The sequence below is a fragment of the Paramisgurnus dabryanus genome, chromosome 5 (genome assembly GCF_030506205.2).
Source record: "Paramisgurnus dabryanus chromosome 5, PD_genome_1.1, whole genome shotgun sequence".
NCBI classification, from domain to species: Eukaryota; Metazoa; Chordata; class Actinopteri; order Cypriniformes; family Cobitidae; genus Paramisgurnus; species Paramisgurnus dabryanus.
In genome coordinates this window covers 7509936-7534325 of record NC_133341.1, presented here as the reverse complement: position 1 = coordinate 7534325, position 24390 = coordinate 7509936, and the positions used below count along the sequence as shown (strand labels likewise).

General features: G+C 34.5%; 1 protein-coding gene and 2 long non-coding RNA genes across 8 annotated transcripts; 1 reads left to right on the top strand and 2 right to left on the bottom strand.

Moving 5' to 3' along the window:
• Positions 1-3202: 3202 nt before the first annotated feature.
• On the bottom strand, positions 3203-8282 carry LOC135744725 (uncharacterized). 6 transcript variants are annotated; one of them, XM_065263035.2, is made up of 12 exons: positions 8138-8282; positions 7951-8003; positions 7361-7576; positions 6969-7108; positions 6628-6894; positions 5885-6547; positions 5456-5774; positions 4832-5042; positions 4650-4718; positions 4483-4548; positions 4247-4360; positions 3204-3901 (listed from the first exon to the last, which is right to left on the bottom strand). In XM_065263035.2, exons 1-12 carry the CDS (start codon positions 8163-8165, stop codon positions 3474-3476), a joined length of 2574 nt encoding a protein of 857 aa, XP_065119107.1. In that variant the 5' UTR covers positions 8166-8282; the 3' UTR covers positions 3204-3473. The 6 variants fall into 6 exon arrangements, with proteins under 6 accessions (XP_065119110.1, XP_065119109.1, XP_073670939.1 ...); XM_065263038.2 differs by lacking the exon at positions 8138-8282 and having other exon boundaries at positions 3203-3901; positions 7004-7108; positions 7387-7576; positions 7951-8126; XM_065263039.2 differs by lacking the exon at positions 5885-6547 and having other exon boundaries at positions 3216-3901; positions 8138-8266.
• Positions 8283-8349: 67 nt separating this feature from the next.
• On the top strand, positions 8350-23677 carry LOC135744724 (uncharacterized). The gene is made up of 4 exons (XR_010530827.2): positions 8350-8428; positions 13334-13380; positions 14848-14894; positions 23527-23677. It is a non-coding gene; the product is annotated as an uncharacterized lncRNA (long non-coding RNA).
• LOC135744755 (uncharacterized) lies at positions 9493-11692 on the bottom strand. Its single transcript, XR_010530854.2, has 3 exons — positions 11525-11692; positions 11296-11391; positions 9493-10270 (listed from the first exon to the last, which is right to left on the bottom strand). It is a non-coding gene; the product is annotated as an uncharacterized lncRNA (long non-coding RNA).
• Positions 23678-24390: the final 713 nt, after the last annotated feature.

Sequence of the window (24390 nt, the reverse complement as noted above, 5' to 3'; positions counted from 1 at the left end):
GTTATGCACAGCATTTGACAATTCATGCTTGTCAACTAAAACGGAATGACATAATAGTCCCAGAGCAACACATTTCATTTTCCCACATTTATGTGAGAAGCTCATGGCAATAATGATAGAGGAGAATAATTAGCAGAGAAATTCACCCCAGCAATAACATCTTTACTTATCCTCACTGATCCCAAATATCTTTATATATGCCAAAACACTTAACCTCTATCAAGCCAATGTGATCTCTTTAGAAAATGTGTGTATTTTTACATAAAGTGTGGTTTTACCACACATGCATTTACTTACGTTTTTATACACACCAAAACGTATAATATTGGCGTGTTGACAAATTGACCATTTTCAAGACTTATAATAAACAAACAGCAATAAAATTCATTAAAATAAAAACGTATTATTGTGACATCATCACCACTTATCAGCGTCTGTGCCTTTAACGCTGCCCACTTCAAACCGTACCAAACATGACAGAGAGTACAGTAGTCAAACTCCACAAATAGTCTCATTTGGCTATAAAGACTTTGAACTTGACCGTGCCAATAAAAAAAGATTTGCCAGATGCAAAATGCAAACGCAAGAATATCCGATAGGACAACCACAACGTCAGGAACCACAAGCAAAGGTAAGAAAGTCATCTCTTTATAGTCAGTTTCACTCTATAACGATTACTAATGTAAAAAAAATAATCTTTATTGTTTGTCATAATTTGGCCTTGGTTGCATGTTATGTTTTTTTTTTTTATTAGAAATGTGACTATTATCATTACTGATACGTCTTGTAAATAGATGTATTGGGGAATTTGGCTATAATTATTTTTATCTTGGGCATCTTAAAATGAGTGGGCCAATCTATATGACATGTAGGCCATAATGTCTGTATTAAATGTGCACATTTTCAAGTGTTTGTGTGGACGGTGTGTGTAAAATTAGAAGCATTGCACTTGCAGTTGATTCGTGGTCATGAGTCACGATCCACGGTTTATTCGATTCGCCGATTGACATAGGGTTTATCATTATCACAAAGTTTATAATTTGCATGTGTTTCAAAAGCTTAACATTCATATGTAAACATTCAAGTGATTTTAAACAACTTAATCGCAAAGAGGCGCTAAAGTGAGCAGCTTTCTGTAACTACGCGCAGACGCATGTGCGGTTGAATGTGTCTGGTCCAGCTCCAATCAGTCATGATCCCTACACCATTCAAAGATCAGAATGCTTAATGTGTAGACTATAGATAGAGTTGTGCTACTGTGTCTCATTCAGTAGTCCATTAAATTACATTTGGCAAACAGAGCACGAAAACAACAAATTTTTTATGTGGAGCGACTGTTTAGTGCTGTTTGGAATTCACCATTATTTCATTACTGTTACTTGATTTGAAACTTATCAGGACTTGACTTGATTTATCTGAACTTTGACTTGAGAGTTGACTCAAAACTTGATGATTAAGACTTGAGACTTGCTTGGACTTGACCATGTGTGACTTGTCCCCACCTATGAATAGTGTGACAACTTACCCAGCTCTCCCCTACATATTAGCAGTAAGCTGGAAAAGCGAGATTGGCTGTACTGTATATTTCATCAGATTCCATATTCAATATGACTTGAAATACAGTTTGATATTTAACTTAAGCTGCAACAATAGTTGCTGTCCTTTTACATCCATCACAGCTGCCCAGGTAGCCAGTGCATTCGGGCCAGATCCGGCTGAGTGTCGGCGCACACGGCTGTGTTCTGGCTGCGGCTTACCAGCATTAAGCCAGCACTGGCCCAGCAAAACTTGCCAGATTCGGCTAGGCTGTGGATATGCGGATTTGGTCCGATTTTGGCTGACAAATGGCATATTTTCCACATATTGGCTTTCACATTTCACGTTTGTTTTAATAAAAATATATTAATTTAACAATTGATATGCATATAATTGTTTCTATTTAATGTTTTGATAATTGTTTTTAGTTTTCCTGATTAATGGTAGCCTATGTCAATAAGTGAAAAGTAGTGTGAGGAAAAGCTTAGAAACTTTTCCCTAATAAAATAACTGAAGGGGAGAAGCATATTTTAATGTTAAGAATAGGTTTGTAGAGGCATAAAGTGCCATTAGCCTATTGAATGTAAGTATCTGGGCTATTAAGTTTATACTGAAATATTTTCTATGTATGTAATATTTCAACAAACACATATTGTATTAATTAATGGTCAAATACTAAATTGAGATTTTATAAAAAAATTTAATAAGCTGTAAAGCTTGTCAATTTGTTTACTTTATTACAACTACAATTTTCAGCCCTTTTCCAGAATTTGAACTAATTTGATCATAAAGATTGATCTATTTATAATTTATCGATTACAATTTTTAGACAATTAAAGGCAGCTGGTTAAAGGAACTTTTATTTTGGAAAAAGAACTGCTGCTGTTTCAAGACGCGTGATTTTTTTTCCCAAACCAGTTAAGCGCAAACCACGCCCCCTTACGTTAAAACCACACCCCGCAGCCATGACTCTCTCCTCTGCTTCGATTTCATTGGTCAGCTACATCACAGCGCTCATTCCACGCACAGTTAAACTTATATTATTGTAAATATCCAAAATACAAAATGGATACACGCGCATACAAAATGAAACGGTGCAAACTGTTTAAATGGGTGCATAAAACAACGCATTTATATGCTATAAAAAGAAACAGAAGAGGAGCTTAACACTGAGAAAACTGCATTTGTGTACTGTACAAAAGAAAAATATTCATACACAATAAATATTCTGAAAAGTATCCTGACCTTATCAGTCTTGAAAATAGTCAACAAGAAAATACATTCAAAAATATTTGAAAATAATAGTTTTGTTTTCAGTCATTTTCATTTCATTTTCAATCAAAGAGTTATGTTTTGTCCTTGTATTTTTTTTAACATTATGCAGGTAAAGTTTGACTAAATTGTGAGCCTCTTAAATGTGAGTAATGTGAGTGTAAATTTATTTAACTTAAATCATTGTTAAAATTTGGATATGAGAGTTAATATAGCGCTGTAAACAATAGTACCTTATTATAATGCAGTCTAAGTCTAGAATTTAAAGACATCAGATGGGTTCAATTTAAAGCAACACTGCAAAGACCAGTCAGCATAGGCCTATGTCATATTTGCACTAATGTAATGACTACTACTCATAAAAACATTTTTATTAAATGGATAAAACACAAAACTGCCCTTGTACACAAAGACACTTTTACATACAACAGCTATCAAAAATGTATTGCACAGAGAAAATGTAATTTCACGCATCCTTTACTGTAAACAAGAGTCCGAATATGGTTTTAATTTGGCTTTATAACCTGAAAGCATTCATTCATAGAATTCATTAATAATACTGTATTTGCATTAACTAATCTACTAATTAACATTTTAAAACATTCAGGAGGAACAAATTAGAAACACTTAACCCATCAACACAAATTCCACATACAAATATTATTCTAGTGTTGATGTGAGTAATTCATTGCCACAGATTCTGACAATCTGTGGCGAACCCTTACAGCCCTTTTCCCCCCATTTCCTGCATGTCTGCTGTAGTCATGCTCTGAACCAGAAAAAATTTTTCTGGGTCGTCCAGCTGTCAAACGCCGCTTAGAACCAAACTTATTTGTTCTTCGTGCCACTGCTGTTGGCTGACAGCCAATAATAGGTCCTGGTCGTCTAGCAGCTCGTCTTAATGCTGCTGCACGCTTTGACACTGACATTCCTTTACCAAAACAGCAAAATGCAGAGATCAGTTGGCTCGGGTTGTGCTGCATCTTTTCAAGCTGCTTGGCCATTGTGTTCATGGCATCACTGTAGTCAGAGGTTTCAGACAGTTCACCGAGCAGTCTTAGCATCCGTCTTACAGGAGACTGAGGTATAGATGCTGGTTATTGAGACAACAATAAAAACAAAAGTAAGTAAAGATACTGATTAATGACAAACAATAATAACAATTAAATAGTTTTATGAATGTTATGATATTTGGTGGTTTTGGCAGCACTTATCAAAAGGTTGAATAATCCAAAAAGGTAAAAAAAATCTGTCATCATTTAAATGTTATTCTAAACCATCGAGTTTCTTTATTCTGTTAAACACAAAACAAGATATTTTGATAATAAGACTAAAAAGACTTTATTCAACAGAATATTAAAGGTTAAGAACAACATATGGAGGAGTACATTATGGCTGAATTTCTCTTTAATGTGATTCAAGAGATTTATGGACTCACCACTTTTTGAATTACTCTGCACACAGGGTAGGTTGGAGTTTGAGCCTTCTGGAGTAGGTGAAACTGGGGGTAATTGTGCAGAGCTGAAGGTAGACACGGCCAGCTGATGGTCTACTGTTCATAACAAACACAGATAAAATATAATGTTGAAATATGGTCTTTCTGAACAATATACATCCAATAGAAAGATAAAAAAAGTAAATAAAAAACAGCACCATCCTTTCTTTTATACTTACCATCATCTTGAGCACTAAGATAGTACTGATGATCAGTATTGCAGGTTTCTTGTCTTGGAGGCACATCTGTAACAATCGTATACTAATGCCACACTGCTACACAAGTTTTGTTAAGAATTAAACATGTATAATAAAGGTACTCGCTTGTATCTCTCACTTAAACTTACCTGGAGCTAATGTGCTTGACATAGGCATTTTTTGCCGTAAAGGACTCAGGAAGTCAAGAGAAACTGAGGCTGTGAAAATGATGAACAAGACATATTTGTTCAAATATCTTAAGAAGGTGCAGTAGCATTTCAATAGAGTGTCAGTCCATGTGTGACAACCTAGGCTGCAAAGAAATTATTACCTTTTGTTATTTTCAGCAGATCAGCCCTCATTTCAGCTGTTGTGGGGAGAAAGTTGATAGAGGTGATGTTGTAATGTTGCACTATTGCTGCTTGGTGTTTACATGGTGCCCCGCTATGGCCAGCTGGGCATGTGCAGAGCTCCAACTCCATGTCCACGGTATAAGTGTGTCCTGATGTGGAGGATTTCACCTGAAACTTCTTCTCTCCAACCTAACAGTGACAAAGACATAAAATAGACACTGAATGTTTCTATATTCTAAGAATTCAAAGAACAGACTTGCATTCTTGTAGAGAATGGTCATGCCAGACTAGCTTTTAAGAACAAACTGAGAAGGACACAAAACACATTGAGTTGCAATGTGACCTTGTTGTTCAACTGACCATCGCAGTAAATTGTAAGTAATCGGACAACATCATCTGATCCCAAAAATAACATTCAGCTTTTATGCATTCTGGCGTTATAACTTATTACAACATTTCATTATTGTTTTTTATTTTCATTGTCGTTATTAAACGAAGGTGTATTGTGTATTTGTAAAAATAAACAAACAGTAAATAAAAGTACTAAGAAACAAAACACTCCAACGATTTCCGTATGATTCTTATTCAAATGTATACATTACCTGAGAAATATCAGATGGTTTAATATTACTTTCTGTAGCAAGGAATCTTGACCGGTGAAATGCCTCCCAATGGCCAAGTGCGATGTCTGTCACACGTGCTTCATAGTACATCTCTAGTCGGGTGGTGAAAAGGTTGAATAATTGAGGAAGGTTGAATGCTTTCGTCCTTTGAAGTATTTTGTCTTTCAATACACGCATTGCAGCTTCCACATAGTTATTTGTTTGATTGCCACGTGTTGGCAAGTCCCTCCTGTAGCTGAGAGCCCAACTTTCGCGTCGACTATAAAGACTCTGTAAATAAGTCAAGAACTTCTTGTTTCTGTAAAGATAAAATAAAAACAATACAGGAAAACCCTCTAAAATGCTAATCATACCAGAAGAACTTGTAAAATATTTAAGCTACCTCTGCCTATCTACTTTTTTCCCTACCTGGTGGTCAAAGGGTTGTCAAGAGCTTGCTGATAGAGTAATTCAACTGTACTCATCTCCCTGGCATAAAGCATGTCTTTGACTATGCTGAACAGTGTTTGTCTGTCCTTCATCTCAACCTTGTGTTCTTTGTTCCACAACCACCTCCACACAGCTTGAAGAAGATGAAATATGCAGAGCAGCTGTTTGGCTTCAGGAAAGACCTGGGCTATAGCTCCCTTTTCTGCCTTTGAGTCATCTGTAAGAAACACACAAGGGCCTGCCTCACCTCGCCCTCCAAAGGCATCATTCTTCAGTAAGGACTTCAGCAGCTCCAATCCCTCACTAATTGTTCTCTCATCTTCTGACTGGGTTATAACTATACCAAGAGGAAGACCACCTGCACAGGTGTGTGTAAGAAGGAGAAACACCCTGCAGTTCTCACGGTCCATGTTACCAGATGAATCCATAAAACACATTTCTCCACTATTGGAAAGGCTGTGTGTTCGTTTCATCAAGGGGGAACAAATGGCTACAAGTGGTGTTCCTGCTGAGGACATACTAAGCTTAGCACAGGTGTCATCACATGATGCATTGTAGGATTCTACCTGCCTTTCCAAAGCTACAAGCATTCCCTCCCCACTCTGCTCTCCAAATTCCTGTTTATTCACCTTCTGATACAGTCTGCAAATGAAATTGATTGTTTGACTACTTTTGTCTGTTAAAGCTACTAATTTGTTTTTATAGGCCTAGTAAAATTTTACCTGTAGCAAAACTGAAGGTCTGGGCAAAGGGTACGGTTGGCTGAGGCATATACATATTTGTTACCATGCTCAGCCAGCAGGTCACTTTTAAGTACAGCCAGAGCTGAGGTTGGGTTGTGCCCAATCTCAAACAACTGAGTCAGGGTCTCAATTGCCTTGACTCCCACATCCCTGTGCCTCAGTGCCTCCGCAACAAAGATGTTATGATTATGTACATTGTACAAACGCACAGAGGTTGGGTAGGTGGGTATATGGGGATCTTTGCTCCTGAAAAATAAAAACAAATCACATAAAGGGCTGACAAAAGCCCTTCATTATTCTATCTTCAAATTTTAACTCACCTACTAGATGCTCCCCTTGTGTCTACAGTATTTACCAGAGTGCAAACCATTTTTGCCCCACATTGTGTATTTTTTGACAGCCGTCTTTGATTAGCCATGCCTGATCGGACACAAACATTATGCTGGCACCTATAATGAGCCTATAGATAGATAGATATAGAACAAGAATGACCAAATATACAGAATTGTGGACAAATGTTAGGCATGTTAGATTTTTAATTTATATATTTTTCATAAGTGGTTTATTACTATTTATTACTACTTATTACTATTACTAGTTTATTACTATGAAAACTTCACATTGTGATAGATTTCTTCTTATAATAATAACAGTTAATAATAGTCTTAAAATTTGGGGTAAAGAATATATAAATAAACTGATTTGATATTACCTTATAAAGCACACGTTGTCCCTTACTTGGTTTGGTCACTGCCACTCTCCAACTCACTCCTGATGACTCACTAAGCTTTTTCACCCATTCCTTAACCTCACAAATTTCTTTCAGTGCAATTCTGAGTGATACCTCAAAACTTTTGTGGTCCAAGTTTGATGTGCCTTGTGTAGTGTAGGTGCAGAAATGATAATTATACCCAGAAGGTAACCAGTCCTGTAAAAATAAAAATTACCAGAGAAATCATACTCATGTTTTCTGTTTAAGATTAGAGAAATATACATGATGTAACAATATAATGAACCATTTTCCTAAACTTTTGATGATATGGAATAGCAGTCTAGAGACATCAAAAATATATCATGAATATCATAATTTATACTCATGTTTTCTGTTTTAGATTAGAGAAATATACATGTGTTATGAATGTTATACAAAAGGACACATGTTTTAGAACCTTAATAATATAGTAATACCCAAATGTTAACATCCGAGATCAGTATGTTAAAACTTTAGGTAAAAACTTTTCATAAAAAGGCTGACATTTGCATGAAATTGGCCATAACATTTAATTAATTAAAAATGTTAACCTTCAGATGTGAGGCTTGGTCTTCATTAACACAGCCAGAACAAGCGTAATCCGCTGCAGGGGATATAAATAGGATACGATAAACATTAAGTTAAAATAATAATAAAAAACTTTCACTGAAACCTCCTAATTGTTATTTATGATGATAATTAAATGCTATATATAAACAATCAGGCGGCTTATCTTACCGTTTGTCAGCGCCAAATTCGGATCCATAATATATATACAGCCTTGCCTTAAGGAGACGTCTGAACCGCTTAGGTGACTACGTAACACATTTGACCAATGAAATTGAAGCAGAGGCGAGAGTCACGGCTGCGGGGTGGGATTTTAACGTAAGGGGGCGTGGTTTGCGCTTAACTGGTTTGGGAAAAAAAATCACGCTTTCAAGACATGCGAACTAGCTGCGACATCTAGTGACGACATTTACCGGGCTTTAACGGTTGTTGCTGCATGAAGTCTGCTGCAATTTCTCTGAGGTAAGACTTTTTGGAAGTTATTTAACATAATTTTAATGCATAAAATATTTATACTCTGCACATATTAGATATATGTAAACTTCATTTAAAAGAAGGACAAACTGGTGTGACTGATATAGTATACGTAATTTTTTAAATGACCACAATCCCGCTTCAACAAATATGTAAATTAGCATTTGAATTTATTATTAAAATACTGAAGTCTTTCTAGATAAATTTGAGTAGAAAATCGATTTTTATAATTTATCTGACAAGGAGAATTCGGACATAAGAAATGAACTCTGCTCAGTTTAATGAACTTACTTAAACAGTAATATTTCGTTTAGCAAAACAAACAAATAATATTTCGCAACTCATAAAACTGGCCTGAGGATTTGCCTCAGCAGTCTATGCAGCAGGCGGGAGTAACGTTAACTGAGGGATCGTGAAGCTATTCTGCTAAACACTCGTAGCCACCTCAGCCAGTTCCGCTATTATACAGCTGACTGAGGTAATTTTTTTTACGCAGGGATAGCTTTGTCTGGTACAGAAAACGTTTAAATTTCACAGAATAGAGAGCATTGCAGCTACAGGACACAGCTGGTAGTTAAACTTCTTTACTTAAAGTGCACCTGCAGTAAAAATATTTCCACCTCACTGTTGCACAACATTATAACCGATTTCATCTATTGAAAGATACTTTGTAGAAAATGAGTGAACCTTAATTATGTAATTATTACTCAACATTTTGTATCTACACTGAAAAAAATTTGGAGTAGAATTTACTTGAAAAAAGTTAGGAAAGTTTTTTCACTTAGAAAATGTGAGTAATTTCAATAGCATTCCCAAGTAAAAACTAAACACAAGGAACTGTAGCTTTCATTAGAAAATCTCAAGTAAAGTTTACTTGGAATTTTCCAGTAAATTGTATTGACTGTTTGTTTATATATTTTACTTAAGTAATGCTTATAAATTAATTTTTTTACACAATGATCCTAGTTATTTTATTTAAAATTTTGAGTAACCTTTACTTTAAATATATTTTAACATTACTTGATGTTGTTTATTTAAATGGTGTTCAATAAAATAACACTGACATACATTTTACTTGAATACTTTTATTTCTATAAGATTCCTTAAAGATGGGAACATGAAATAAAACAAATAGTAAAACTCCATCAGTTTTATGGTTCACAATAGTGAATTTACTACAGTAAACCACACAGTCCATTAAAATGCATAAACATTTAAACATAAACATTACAACAATGTCAGTTGCAGATATCAAAAACAAATGTGCAAATAGTCAAACTAATAGCTGCCTTTCATTAGCTTATTTTAATTTCAATTAGATTAAATTAAGTGAAAAAAGACATCAAATAAAATAATTATTCTTCAGCAGAATAGTATTACTTAAAATGCATAAGAATGGCTATGTTAAATAGTACTGTAGTTGAAGTTGTTTTGTGAACAACATTTCTTGCTTAAAACAAAACAATAAAAAAAAAAAAATAAGTACAATAAGTGCAAGGAGTGCCCAACTAGCAGATTACATTAGAAGCTTTCTATGCAGAGTTAACCTTTGGAGAAAATTTAAAAAGCATCTAACCCAAGAAAAATTTTATGAAACACTCCAAATGTGTTTCTCAGCTTTGGGGGACAGCTTAAGTTTAGGGAGTAAATGCAGCCTGTGAGTGAAAGACATGCATTTGTGAGATTCTTACATCCCAGCAGCACCTCAGTTCCCTCAATGACAATGATGACATCAGACATACCGGCATCTTCTTCCACAGATCTGCTCAGTACGATGATTTTAAAGACATGACTGAATAAGGTATCCTTAATCATGTCTCTGCTGATATCCTGTGAAATACACAAATCATTGCAAAGTGGTTAAAATACTGTACAGTATTCAGCAGTAACTGTATGATGTTAAGTTATACTTTTACATTGAACACAACAATGAGACTCATACACAATTATTACAGTAGAAAGAAACATGATGCTAATAAAGATAACTACATACATTTATAGTCAGGAGGGTGTAAACCTCTGGAAATAATAATTGGTGTAAATTGTTATGTCTTTTGGGAAACATTACACAATGGTTTCTAAAGACAATATATATAGTAGTCAACATTTGAAGTGGATCAAAAACATTCACCAAATCTGTCCTAAAACAAGAACGGGTATTGGATATTGGTTTTAAGAAAACTTTTAGAAAAGGTTTTGATCCACTTCAAATGTTGACTAGTGTACATTAAAGAAATATAAACAACATAACAATTTACACTGGTAATCCTGTCCAAAAGTTAACATACACCTGACATTTAAATGTATGGTGTTCTTTAAGTAACAATGGTGTATAAGCTTTAAAATTTTCCTCAGTATGAAAAAATGGATCTTAGCATCATTGTCAGTGCTTGACAGGGTTCAAATATGCAGAAAAATTAAGCAAAAGGAAAAATTATGGAAGATTTCCTTGTAGACGGTTTAATGGCTCAGGAATAAAAAGAACACGTAACACAAATAGAGTATATCAGTCAAACCACTACTGTCTACATCCAAAATAAAAGAAAAATAGAAATGGATGTAGCTGTGTATGTAGCCAGCTAACTGCTAGCTGCTTCACTTATTGTATATCCATATCTGGACCCCGCCTCCCAGTAAGACATTAGATGATCCAAGACTTGTGCAATGATGACACCAGGCCATGCAAGGACTTCAAACAAAGTCAGCACTAGACTATTAATTGATTATTTCTTTTTCTTTGATTTGTTTCAATTTATTGATCATTCAACATTGTGTTTTTGTAAAGCTGCCTTGTAACATTGTACACTGTAAAAAGTACTATACAAATAAATTTGAATTTAATTTAACTGTACTACCTGGTGGTCTTCAATGAGCTCCTTAGCTGATTCTCCCAGGAAAGATAGGAGGCAGCGAATCACAACGTCTCACCTATCTTCAAGGCTATCTTCTTGCTGTTAAAAACAGAAGGAAAATGCAGTGAACATTAAATGTGTATACATCTACATATAACATATTTACAGAGTCAGGAAGCAGCATATCATCACACAAGTAATTCCCAATTGTAAAAAAACATTTACATTTTACCTAGCTCAGTGAATCCAGCAAATGTTTAATTCTTATGCCAGCAACCCCACCCCTCATCTCAAACAAAGCCAGGAGTTTTGGGTTATAGAAGTCCAGCTTTTACAAGAATGTACGCTCCAAGGAAATTGTGGTGATTCTTCTGAAATCATTTTTTTATCTAAAACAAAGAAAATAAAATGTAACACAATCAAGTGATGATTAGAGTTGGATGCACTTAAGTGTATTAATAGCTGTAGAGTAGTCTTCGGTTTGACTGAAAGCTGCATTTTTTACATAAGCACCTCATGCTTTGGCACCGACAGTAAACAAACGATGCACTTGTGAATGCATACTTATTGCTATATATCTGTGAGGTGTGTAATAAAGTATTGCCAACTTACCTTGCATAAGCTTGAATAGTGGGTGAAATATCTGTAAAAGAATGTAAGAAATGTTCACGTCAGCAAATATTTTTTTTAACAATTGTAAATATATTTACTGATCTTACTGACATGAGGTATGCTTACAACTAAACTTACCTTAACAAATCATTGACTGTGGTTATGCAGTTATGTAAATTTAACATTAATAATTTGCCGGTGTCATTCATGACATTCATTTTGAATCATTTATGATAATATTTTTAACTACACTAACGTTTTTACTCAAGAGTAACACCCATATATCTTTTAACAAATTATAATCTCCAACTGTTTGTAGATATCAACCACGTGTAAAGTGGATGTTGGTCAGTAAAAGAACATCATGAAATAAAATACAGGCTTTACAACTTAAATAAGGTTGATTGTTAAGTAATTAACATTTATCTAAACAAGCATTTAGCATTGTGTAATTGCAAAAGTGTGCATACACCTTAACGATTTCTATATAACTTACCTATCATAGCCAATAGTATAGGTAAACAATATAAATGAAGTTCAAAAAAATATTTGCCTTGTACACGTGCATTTTAAAAAGTACCCTATCGTTAATCATGTGTGATTAATACGCGAAAAACAGGGTGATTATTACATTTCGGCACTTCGAACTTTTCTGGGACAGAATGCTCGACCACGACACGCAAAGCCTCGAGCAAGGTTTGCGCGGATGTTTTTAAAATATTCGTCTGACAGGATTAACGTTATATATAAAACTTAAGACAATTGTTTTCTACAGAGATCGCGTTTGCTAATAACGGATGCAAATCCCAAACTCCATGTGTTTAACAAAACAAAACTAAGATTACGTTTTAACGTTATCCAAAAATCTGTTATCCAAAAACATAAACATGAACACTGTTAGCATCTGTAACTCGATAAAAGGAAACAATAGGCACAAACCACTGGGACTGCAGATAGCTTAATAACTCTACAAATTTAGCAAATATACCTCAATTAATTAATAAGCATATTAATAACTTAACTTACCGTGGTAAAATTCAAAGTAGCCGTCCTGAAGTCTCCCTTCCTTTCCTCTGTCCGCGCCACTTCTGACTCGAAGTCAAATACGCATGCGCATCAATTATCTTGCTGTACTGAGTATATTTTACTTGAGTTGTTCATTTGTTGGTGTGATTTGATTAGATGGCGAACAATAAGTAAATATTACTTAGGAGATTGTATTTAAATTTACATACGTATTTTAGAACAAGAAATGACAAAGAAACTGCAAGTAATGTACTGAATTAAACATGCCATTTTTAAGTAAAAAGACAAACTACTATTTGCTTGTAAAACATACTTAAATAATGTTTCCATTATTTACAAGGTCAAAAAATCACTTTTTACAGTGAATGATCTGTCTGTCTGTTATACAACTTAACACATTTAGATTTCTCAAGATCATCAGTTTGGACAGAATTCATTTGAAGAATTAATGTAAGTAAAAGTACAATATTGGACGGGGCATGGATATTTCTTGGGAATCAGTTTTGTTGCATTGTTAATGTCAGGACTGTCTGAGGGGTCAATTGGGGCCTGAAGTATGATAGGGATTTGTTTAGGATTACAAATATATATTACAAATAACAAGTCTTTAAAAAGTCTTTACATTAAGTAGTCTAAACTAAACTTTGATATGTAAACGTTGTTATGTAAACTATAATAACAAGATATTTTATCAGATCACAATTCCAGTTTATGGATTTGGCATTTGCAGTCATTTTGAAATATAAATATAATGGTAGAGAAAACACTATTATCTGTGGATGTGTGTGATTAAGAGTAAGGAAAACTTACTTTTTTATATAATTGAAAATCTCAAAACAACCCTTAAAAACCAAATTGAGTTCTCTTTTGCTGCATCTTGCAAATATTACAATTTTAAATAGGCAAGGCTTAAAAAGGTATAAAAATAATAATGAACTTTCTCGATAATACAACACTGGCACAATTGGTCATGTAGCCGTTTTTTTTTACCTTAGTGGTGTGCCCTTATTCTAGTACTTATGTTTCTAGTAGCTATGTTTACATGCAACCATTAATCAGTTTGTAATCGTATTGATGGCTCAATCGTATTAAAAAGTCGTCATGTAAAAACCTTAATCAATACGATTGAGGTAGATTGGATGCAAATTTGAATCGTATTGAAAGGGGTGGTGTAGTCCAATCTGTGATCCGATCAGCAGGAGAAAAGTATGCATGTAAATGCGTGAATCGAAGTATTTTGTCGGATGCAAAAATACACATGCACAGAAAATTTGTGCTCAAGTTCACGTCGTATATTTACCTCTTATTTGCTTTGGTTTGGCTTTGGGGTGGCATTGCCAAGTCCTCTCTTTTTTTCGTTCAGATTTGGGCTACTGTTTAAACTGTCTTTGCGAGTTGTTTTTTCTGCGGGTCAGATATGAAAGGATTTTGTTCATTAGTTATTGATATTTTGGGCTATGATAAGTCATTGGGATGCTTTTGGGCTAATTTTGAATGTCCATGGGGATGGTTTTGATATGTGAAGCTGCCAACCCTGGCTGTGCGCTTGCACAGATGTTCGGTTTATATAAAATGTACATGAAAACAAACATTTTGAGGTGCAAACATTTAAACATGTTTAGGGTGCATGTAAACTGTATTGTTGTAACCTTTCATCGGATTAAATTCAGTCGGATTGACAAAATTTTGTGCATGTAAACATAGCCCTTGTGATGACAGTTTGTTCGAGGATAAGAAAACTGCCATCTAGGGTTTCAGAACGAAGCAAGAGCCATCAATATTATATATGTATTGTATGTTTATGTATATATACATTAGCAAGTAAATGTAATGGTTTTCTGAATAAATATACATAAATAACATAATGTGTCTAAAAATTATTACACAAGAAATTCAGATCTTTCATGTGTTTTTCAGAGCACTAGCAGGTTCCAATAAAGGCTGGAACAGAACAGACAGAAAAGGTACAGTATACTTTCTTTCCATGTCCGCCTTGCCCACGCACACATCCGTACCGCTTTAAAAAGTATATATTATTTACAGGACATTCACAAATTTAGAAAAAATGAAGAAAAGTAGCAGCTCCACCACTGCATTGAATATACTGTTCTGTATGAGTGTGCAACTCAGCGTTCCCACAACGCGCACGCTTGACATCTGTTCCTCAGACATGAGGGCTCGCGAAGCACGCACACAGTCAACACATGCGTGATCACTAAATTAAGTTTTCTTTCTTGTTTAAGTGAACATAAACAGCTAGATGTGTCAGTATCAGTATATTAAAGCAGTGCAGTCTTAAAGCTGTTTTGGGTCTTAAAGTGACAGTAGCCTACTGCTTTCTGTGTCAGAAATGTTCTTTCCACCCAAAAATGAAAATCACTCACTATTCTTAACTGAACAACTTTTGCAGCTGCACATTTAATTCATACAGTGAGGACTGTGCAGTGTTTTGTGTGTATTTATTGCTAATGTTAAATCATAGATTCTAATAACTCATATTTTTACATTTAATACAGATGCCTGAAAAGTAAAACAAGATGAGTATAGTCTTATGAAAAAAAAGACAAAAGATTTGGTTGCTTGTCAGTAGCATTGTTGTAGTGACAGCCAAAATACATCGGCCTAGGGCTGGGCGATATGGCAAAAATGTGATCTCAGAAAAAAATCCATATTGAACGATAACGATATATATTTCCATGCAAGTTGTTAATTAGGGCTGGGCAAAAAAATCGATTTTTCGATTAATCGATTTTTAAAACGTGGTCGATTAAAAATCGATTCTCAAAGAGCAGAATCGATTTTTTTCATATGTATTTCCGCAAACATTGAACGAAGGAATGGAAGCATTTTAGATTTTGCAAGCAAGACGTGTTGTGGCTTTTAATTTCTTTTTATTAATTACCCACTTGTAAACTGCTGTTCACTGTTCTTTTTTATTAATATAGTATGTGCATTAAATCTATATTCATTGAGTTGAAACGAGAATCGAGTATAAAAACCTACCTGAGAACCAGAATCGAAAATTTAATCAAGAATCGGAATCGAATCGATTTGATAGCTTGTGAATCGAAATCGAATCGATCTGGAACATCTGAATCGATACCCAGCCCTATTGTTAATGCTTCCAGCTTTAAAACAGTATGCCAACAATGACTGAAGCCACAAAAACAAGAGGGTTCATTTATATTTTAATCTGCGCCTCGTCAGTTTTTTAGCTAGCCAAACCACTTCCATATAAAGGAATTCGTGCTACCTTTTTGTCCACAATTTATCATCTTTGGATATTTGTTGCCACTTCCACTCATTTTTGTTTAGTTTTTTTTTTTTTTGTTGTGTCGAGTTTGCAAAGTAGGAAATGGACTTTTTACTACTCATGTGTATTACATATAGGCCAATGTATTTTGGCTGTCACTACAACAATGCTACTGAAAAGCAACCAAATTTTTAATATTTCCTCTTAATCATAATACTATACTCATCTTGTTTTACTTTTCAGGCATCTGTATTAAATGTAAATATATTAGTTATGAAATTGTCTGTCAACATGATTTTAACATGAATTAGCAATAAATACAAATAAAACACTGCATAGTCCTCACTGTATGGATTAAATGTGCAGCTGCGAAATTTATTCAGTTAATAGTAGTGAGGGGTTTTCATTTTTTGTGTAATGAACATTGAACACTCAAGACAGCTTTGAACACCCAAGACAGCTTTAAGACGGCACTGCTTCAATATACTAATAAACATACAGCTGTTTATGTTCACTTAAACAAGAAAGAAAACTTAGTGAGCCCTCGTGTCTGAGAACCATATACGAGCTATACATGCTGGTAAACAGGCACGTCACCTTGTGGAAACGCACAGTCGCACACTCATACAGTACAGTATATTCACTGCAGTGGTGGATCTGCTAATTTTCTGTTATGTTTTCAGTTGATAAGATGTGCTTTTTGATTACTGAAATTTAATTTAACCAGAATCCAGAATAAAACGAAAAACACGGAATTTGAGAAAAAATTAAACTGAATCTGGGGAAAAAACAATAGGCCAATAGCTGTGCTAAGTCCTGACTCCAATTGGCTTTTTTGAGGTCATTCAATCAAGGGTTCACATTTTTTTCACAAGCACTAAGATGTTTTTTGGTAGTTCTCAATAAAGACATGAAAGATCAGAATTTTTTTGTGTAATTATGTGTAATTTTAGACACATTATGTTTATCAATGCCCTTGACTTAGATAAAGTTTAGATCGCATTTTATGACAAATTTGTTCAGAAAACTGTGAAATTCACATACTTTTTCTTGCCACTGTATATAAACCCAGGTGAAAAAAAATTCTATTAAAAATATACTTTAAAAAAGTGTACTAAGTATATTTTCTAGATTTTGTACTATTTTCGTCAAATCCAAGTATAGTTAAGTGTACTCAATTATGTATTAACTTCAACTTAACACCTATTTGATTACACTTCAAGTGTAAATAGTATGCTAAAATGGAACAACTTTTTTTAAACTTCAAGTGCACTAAAATACACTCCTGAAAATCAAGATTTATAAGTAATTAAGCACACTTACAGTACAATTGCATTGTATTGCAATTTTAATGGAAATACACTTAAAAAGCCATTGCAGCACAAATTATAGTTGTGTTTAAGTACATTTTGTGCATACTGCTATCATACTTATAATTAGTATAAACTATGTTAATTTAGTATGCCTCTGTAATATTTCAAGTGCTCTACAAATGCACTTCCTAACTATTTTTAGTGCTTTTAAAGTGTCCCACTATGACAATAATAATGTTTTTAAAGTGAATTTCAATTATAACCTAAACATCATAGACACGTACTTTCAGTGCAATATTATTATAGTGTATTTTTTATATTTTAAGTATATTTAATTTGTACTTTTATCCCCATTTTGTTATACTTAAGCATGAATATTGCTGTTACACTACAAGTGTATAATATAACAATTCAGTTCAAATGCACACAAACAGATTACAAACTGCATTTCAAAAAAGGATCTTTATTAATGACACAAAAGTAACACACAAAACAGATATTGGCAAAATGGGGAACCTTAAACAGTCGACTTTCTTTGAAATGCCGGGAAGAGAACAATTGCGAACAACTTGTCCTATATGGACATCTAGCTCTGATTTGAACTACTGGAGGCCTTGTAACTGGCATTGTTGCACTTCCTCCGTAGAAGGTCCCGGATCTCTGCCACCTCGATGTTGGGGAATCACTCCCTCACTGCATCTGTAAAACAGGAAAGAGACATTTCAATTTCAATTTTATTTATATAGCGCTTTTCACAATTTGTAGTTGTTTCAAAGCAGCTTTACATTAAAAGAAGCAGGGGAAACAGAAAAATCGACAGACAATATAAGTAGCAAAATACAGCGGCTATGAATAAACTTTACAAGTGAGCAAATTAATAATGTCTCGTATACAAGAGGGTGCTAAGTTAAGCCAATGTTGCTTGACTCCCCGGGGTTAAAAAAACCCTAGGAGAAAAACCTCAGGGAGGAACAAAAAGTCCTAGGAGGAAAAGATATACACATATATATATATATATGGGATGTAAACGGATAAGGAGATTTAACGGGTTCCGTCTAGGGCTGCACGATAAATCGCATGTGTTTGTCAGGCGCATCTCCTCAGTAATGCCGGTTCCTTGATTAGTATTAAATCGCCATCAGCTGTTTTCAGATGTAGCAGCTTTAACTACAGAGCCGTAGTTCCCTGACAAGCTGGGCCATATCGCATACATATCGCAGCCGATACGTCCGCGATAATTAATGCGAAATTGCCCCGATTGTCAGTGAACTACCGCTCTGTGTAGTTAAAGCTGCTACATCTGAAAACAGCTGATGGCGATTTAATACTAATCAAGGAACCGGCATTACTGAGGAGATGCGCCTGACAAACACATGCGACTTATCGTGCAGCCCTAGTTCCGTCGGTGGTCAGGCATCGGCTGGGCATCACGTTGAAGGGCAGCCAGTAGATCAGTGGTGTGTTGACCTCCACGGCAGCCAGAACTGGTCTGTTTGTCTCAATGTCCTCGGGTTTGAGGACGAGACAGGGAGAGAGAAACAAAATCCTATTAGCGTAGGGGCCATTCACATGTAATGCAGTGTCACACAGTGTTGTGTTTTAATATCTGCTCGGTTCCAGACAGGCTAGCTATTGCGGCATTAGTAAATTACCCAGACGAGTTATGTGAATGCTTTGTTCCGTACAAGCTAACTTTTGCGAGATAAGTATAATTTACTAGACAAATTATGTGAATGCTTTGTTAAAGAAAAAAAGTCTTAAAGAATAATTCCGGTATTAAACACTTTGAGTCTCATTTCTGGTTTGTTTTGGATGAACTACAGTGATGGTCACTGAAATTTTGACAATGGGTCGTGTCTTGACTTTTTAACTTGTTTAGAAGCGTCTCTTGACTGCTTCAGAATGGAAGTCAAGGGCCATGCACAAACATGTCATTAAAACAACACTTAACGTTCATTTTCAAAACTGTGCTACTCACAGAGTGGTTTGTGGTGTTCGTTGATGATTAAAAACAAATATATCAGAGCAATGTATGATTTCAATCCGTGTTATTTGCTATAGTGGATCTATTTTTTCAGACACCTCACAACCACGTATATACTTCCGCTCTATATTTGAGTCTGAAGCGTTAGCACACTCTTGACCACTTGATGGCGACAACCACTTTGCCTAACAAGGATGCTGAACGGAACTTGGTGTCTAGCGTATAGACAGTCACAATCGAGCTCAAATTCAAACCTAAGGCTGGTCACTGAGCCATCAAATATGGGAAAAATTTGTGCCCTACTCCGAGGGCACAGTTGCTCTGCTCATGCTAGCCTTTTGAGAGAAACCGAGCGAAAAAACTACAACCAGATGTAAACAGACCCTTTTCCATTTCCGGCGGCAGAGTGATATATCAGCGAGCAATGAGTCTTCCAAGAGAAGTCAATGGAATTTTACCAAATGCCAAATAAAACACCACAGAAACTGTATTTCGCTACACTACTTGTTTTTAATCATCAACGAACACCAAGAACCACTCGGTGAGTAGCACCCCTTACGAAAATTAACCATGGTTTTACTACAGTTAAGACCAAAAAAACCATGGTTACTGTAGTAAAACCATAGCTACCACAAAATAACAATGGTTTTGACAACCATGGTTTTCAAAAACCATAGTTAAACCATGGTTAGTGTAGTAAAACCATGGTTTTGCTCATAGTAATCAATTGACCAAAAAAAACATGGTTACTACACTTTTACCACAATAAAACCATGGTTAATATTCGTAAGGGACAGTTTTGAAAATGAAGGTTAAGTGTTGTTTTAATGACATGTTTGTGCATGACCCTTGACTTCCACTCTGAAGCAGTGAAGAGACGCTTCTAAACGAGTCAAAAAAAGACACGACCCATTGTCAAAATTACAGTGTCCATCACTGTAATTCATCCAAAACAAACCAGAAATAAGACTCAAAGTGTTAAATACCAGAATTATCCTTTAATGGAGCATTTCACCTGTAGAAACATTAATCTTTATTGAAAGTGTCTCATATTTGTAGTGGAAATGTAACATACATTTCGAATTTGGTGCCTATTTGACTAAAAAAGGGGTGTTTGTAGTCTCACCACCTCAACAAAGATATTGGACTTCCTTCTTTCAATGATGCAAAATTATAATTTTTTACATCATTGAAAGAAGGAAGTGCAACACTGAAATCTGTATTTCTCCTGTCTCAGGAAATGATGCATGACCATTCAAAAACATGACTGGGGTTCTAAAGATACAAAGCTTAATACAAATGGGTGAAGTGTCCCTTTAGATTTAAAGTGATTGACTGTGTCTGATTCACAGATACCAGTTGGCAAATCATTTCAGAGCTTAGACACTTTTGATATTCTAGGGAAAATTAAGAGACCAGAATTTTGCGACCGCAGTGTACGTGTTGGATTGTATTCTGATATTAATTCTCTAAGATACGAAGGTGCTGGGCCTTTTAAGGTTTTATTGGTGATTAATAGTATTTTTAATTGTATGCGATATTTGACTGGTAGCCAGCATGACATGGGCATGAATTAAAACAATATTAAATTAAAAGATTAAACTTAACTTACATCATTTTTACACAGAAACCTCTTCAGCTCAGCAAGGTCGACCACATGGTACATGACCTCTGTAAACACAAACATGGATAGACATCATATTAAAAAAGAAGACAATCATACAACTTTAAAATATATTTTGACTCCAAGCTTCTTTACAACAACATCTAACGTTAGTTTATCTTAAACTTAAAGTGAAGCTGGCTTGGTTACTAAACAGAATAAAGCTATTAAAACAGGCTTGCAAAATAAGCAGCATCTATCAGAACTTACCTACAGCAATGAGCTTTTAAACAACAGAAATCGTCTAAGGTTATCGTTTAAAATAGCAGAAAGAGCCATTTGCTACAGTTAGCTGAACATCTCCAACACAAGTAATCTTGCCGTTTTATTTTTAAAGTTTTAAACATCGAATTGATTCGTTTATCAGGCATTTTGCATGTTACTTTGCTCACTGAAAAACCGCATGTTCAAGTTCCTAACGTTACTGTGTACAGTGTATAACTTACTCTTAATGTTTCCTGTGTGTGCTTTAAATTAAAACACTTCTCGCATAAAGACAAAAATAATCACAGTGAAGAACAAAATAGGAACAAATATGGAACAGATCTGCGCGATGTAAAGGAATGAAAGTCAAACTTACCTCAGCCGTACTGTTTAGCATGAAAACGAGTCAGTAGCGGTTTGAAAAATGCCGTTGATCCTGATTGGTGGGAATGAATGGGTGGGTGCAGGTGCATTCTGGGAATTTGAGTCTTTTGCCCTGGCGTTGGTACTGCTTTAGCATGCTGCTGTAGATGTATTTTGACTACAATTTCCAAGTTGCATTGGATGTTTTTTTTTTTTTTCATTATTTTGGATCCTCTGCTGGCACTTTATGTACTTTTTATAATCTGCGTTTTCACACTGATTTGTTCTTTATACTTTATCAATAATAAAAATATTAAATATTTTTATAAAATGTATAACGTTTACAAAACATGTTTAGTTGACAAACATGTTGACAGTTATTTTGAGTGATGCTCAGATTTTCTTAAATAAAAAAAACCTTTATCAATTAAATTACATTAGCATAATAATACATGTATTTAGTAAACACACTTGTAGATATATAATGTTTTTATGTTATGTGCTGCCTTGAACCCCCCACCCAGCTTTGAAAACAGAGACAGCAACTCTGTCATTAACCCTTCACACCTCACAACCAGCACTCCTTACAACCAGCTGTGAGGATTCCTAGAAACTTCCACCAGTATACATCCATATACACAAGGTTTCTGGATGTTTCACGAGTTTACTTCTGAGTATTACGTTTCCAAGCACTCTGCCTCATTTATCTGGCAAACCTAAAGTTTAGCAGGGATTTCCCATCCGTATTTGTCTGGATACAGCTCTTTTCATGCAGTGTATTGCCTACATTTTATTATTCTAACGTATTTTATGAAAGTACTCTGATATGCAACTAAAAATACACTTATTTTATAGTGTACTGTATAAAGTGTACAGAAGTCACACTTCTAATGAAGTGAGATCCTAGTATGCTAAAAAAGTAAATTAACAATTAATTTCCAAAAAATATACTTCCCATAAGTATATTGAATTGTCACTCTAAGTATGTCAAATGTAATACACTTAAAAAAAATAAACTTCTATACAATTTAAAATACATTGACAACAAAGTACACTTTCAAAAAGTACATTTAAAAAATATTTTAATTACTGGTAAATTAGTATACTTATTTTTTGGACTCTTAAGTTGAACTTAATTACATCTTTTTTTAAGTATACTTTCAAAAAGTACATTTAAAAGATAATTGAATTACTGGTAAATTCATTATACTTATTTTTTGGACTCTTAAGTTGAACTTAATTACATATTTTTTGAAGTATACTTTCAAAAAGTACATTTAAAAGATAATTAAATTACTGGTAAATTAGTATACTTATTTTTTGGACTCTTAAGTTGAACTTAATTCCATATTTTTTGAAGTATACTTTCAAAAAGTACATTTAAAAGATAATTGAATTACTGGTAAATTAGTATACTTATTTTTTGGACTGTTAAGTTGAACTTAATTATATCTTTTTGGAAGTATACTTTTAAAAAGTACATATTAAATACTCTTTAAATTAAGTACAACAAGTAGAAGCATACTTGTTTTATACTTCATGTACTTCAATCATATTTCTAATACACTAAAGTATACTACTTTTTTACCTGGGAAGCTATTACAATGTTAATCTATGAAGCTATAAGTCTTCCACCCTAAAGTACCTGTCATTGTTTTTGAAGCAGAATAGCTTGTAGGTAACATTTAACCCTGGAGAACCCACGGGTCAAATGTGGCCAATGTTAATTGATTCTAAGAGAAGGGTTCTTGGGTTCTCCAGGGTTAAACTAACATGCTTGCATTTACCTAATTAAATAATTTTGTTTCTTTTCAAGAATCTGTTCAGAAAAAGTACTGTTCGTGCACCAGATGGTGAAGTAGAAAAGTTCATAAAAACTTCTGCAGCTTGCATCTGACAGAGATGCAAAAAGAAGAAGAGAGCGGGCCTGAAACCAAGCAAATTCAAGGTATTTCAATTGTTGTTAAAGGGATAGTTCAATAGACCTTTTGCGAGTCGACGTCACAGTTACGTCACACGCGCATGTGGTGGCAGAAAAACAGTGGAAATGAATGGGACACGAGTGAAACGAACAATATAACTCACTAGAAAATGTTTTGTTGTGCTGTTGAGTGTCAGAATAGGAATGCCAAAATAGACGACCTTCATTTTTATAGTATACCGCCGTCGAAGACACCATTTGAAGATAAACGTAGGTGTTTATGGTTGCAATAAAAGCCCTGAACCGGACAGGCTGGAGTGATGAAATCATCTGAAAATCTTTTAATTATTTGAATAGAAAATAATTAGAGAAGATATCCGGTGTTCTGTCGAAGTCTGATCCCTCTATGTGTTTCTAATAGCGTTTTCATCACGTTACGTTTATAATTTATTTAGAAAGATTAAAGATTTGAATTAGTTCATAATATCAATAATATTACCATTTATTAAAGTTTTCGTATTTTTTTCGTTTTCTATTACTTCTTTTTACCTTATATATTAGCCTATGTCTTCTTACTGTTTGTTCTAAATTATGATGTTTACTAATAAATATATAAACATAGCACAGACACACACACACACACACACACACACACACACACACACACACACACGATGTAAAGTGTTAATAATATATAAACAGGCCTATAAAAATTAATTTGTATGTAAACATAATAGTTTTAGATCACACACGTAGGAT

Excerpts from the sequence above, each read along its gene's own strand:
- LOC135744725 (XM_065263035.2), bottom strand. The coding sequence starts at position 8,165 with ATGGATCCGAATTTGGCGCTGACAAACG. Across the intron at positions 4,549-4,649 it reads GTCAAGCACATTAGCTCCAG|ATGTGCCTCCAAGACAAGAA; the intron begins GTAAGTTTAAGT and ends CGATTGTTACAG. Across the intron at positions 3,902-4,246 it reads GCAGAGTAATTCAAAAAGTG|CATCTATACCTCAGTCTCCT; the intron begins GTGAGTCCATAA and ends CTCAATAACCAG.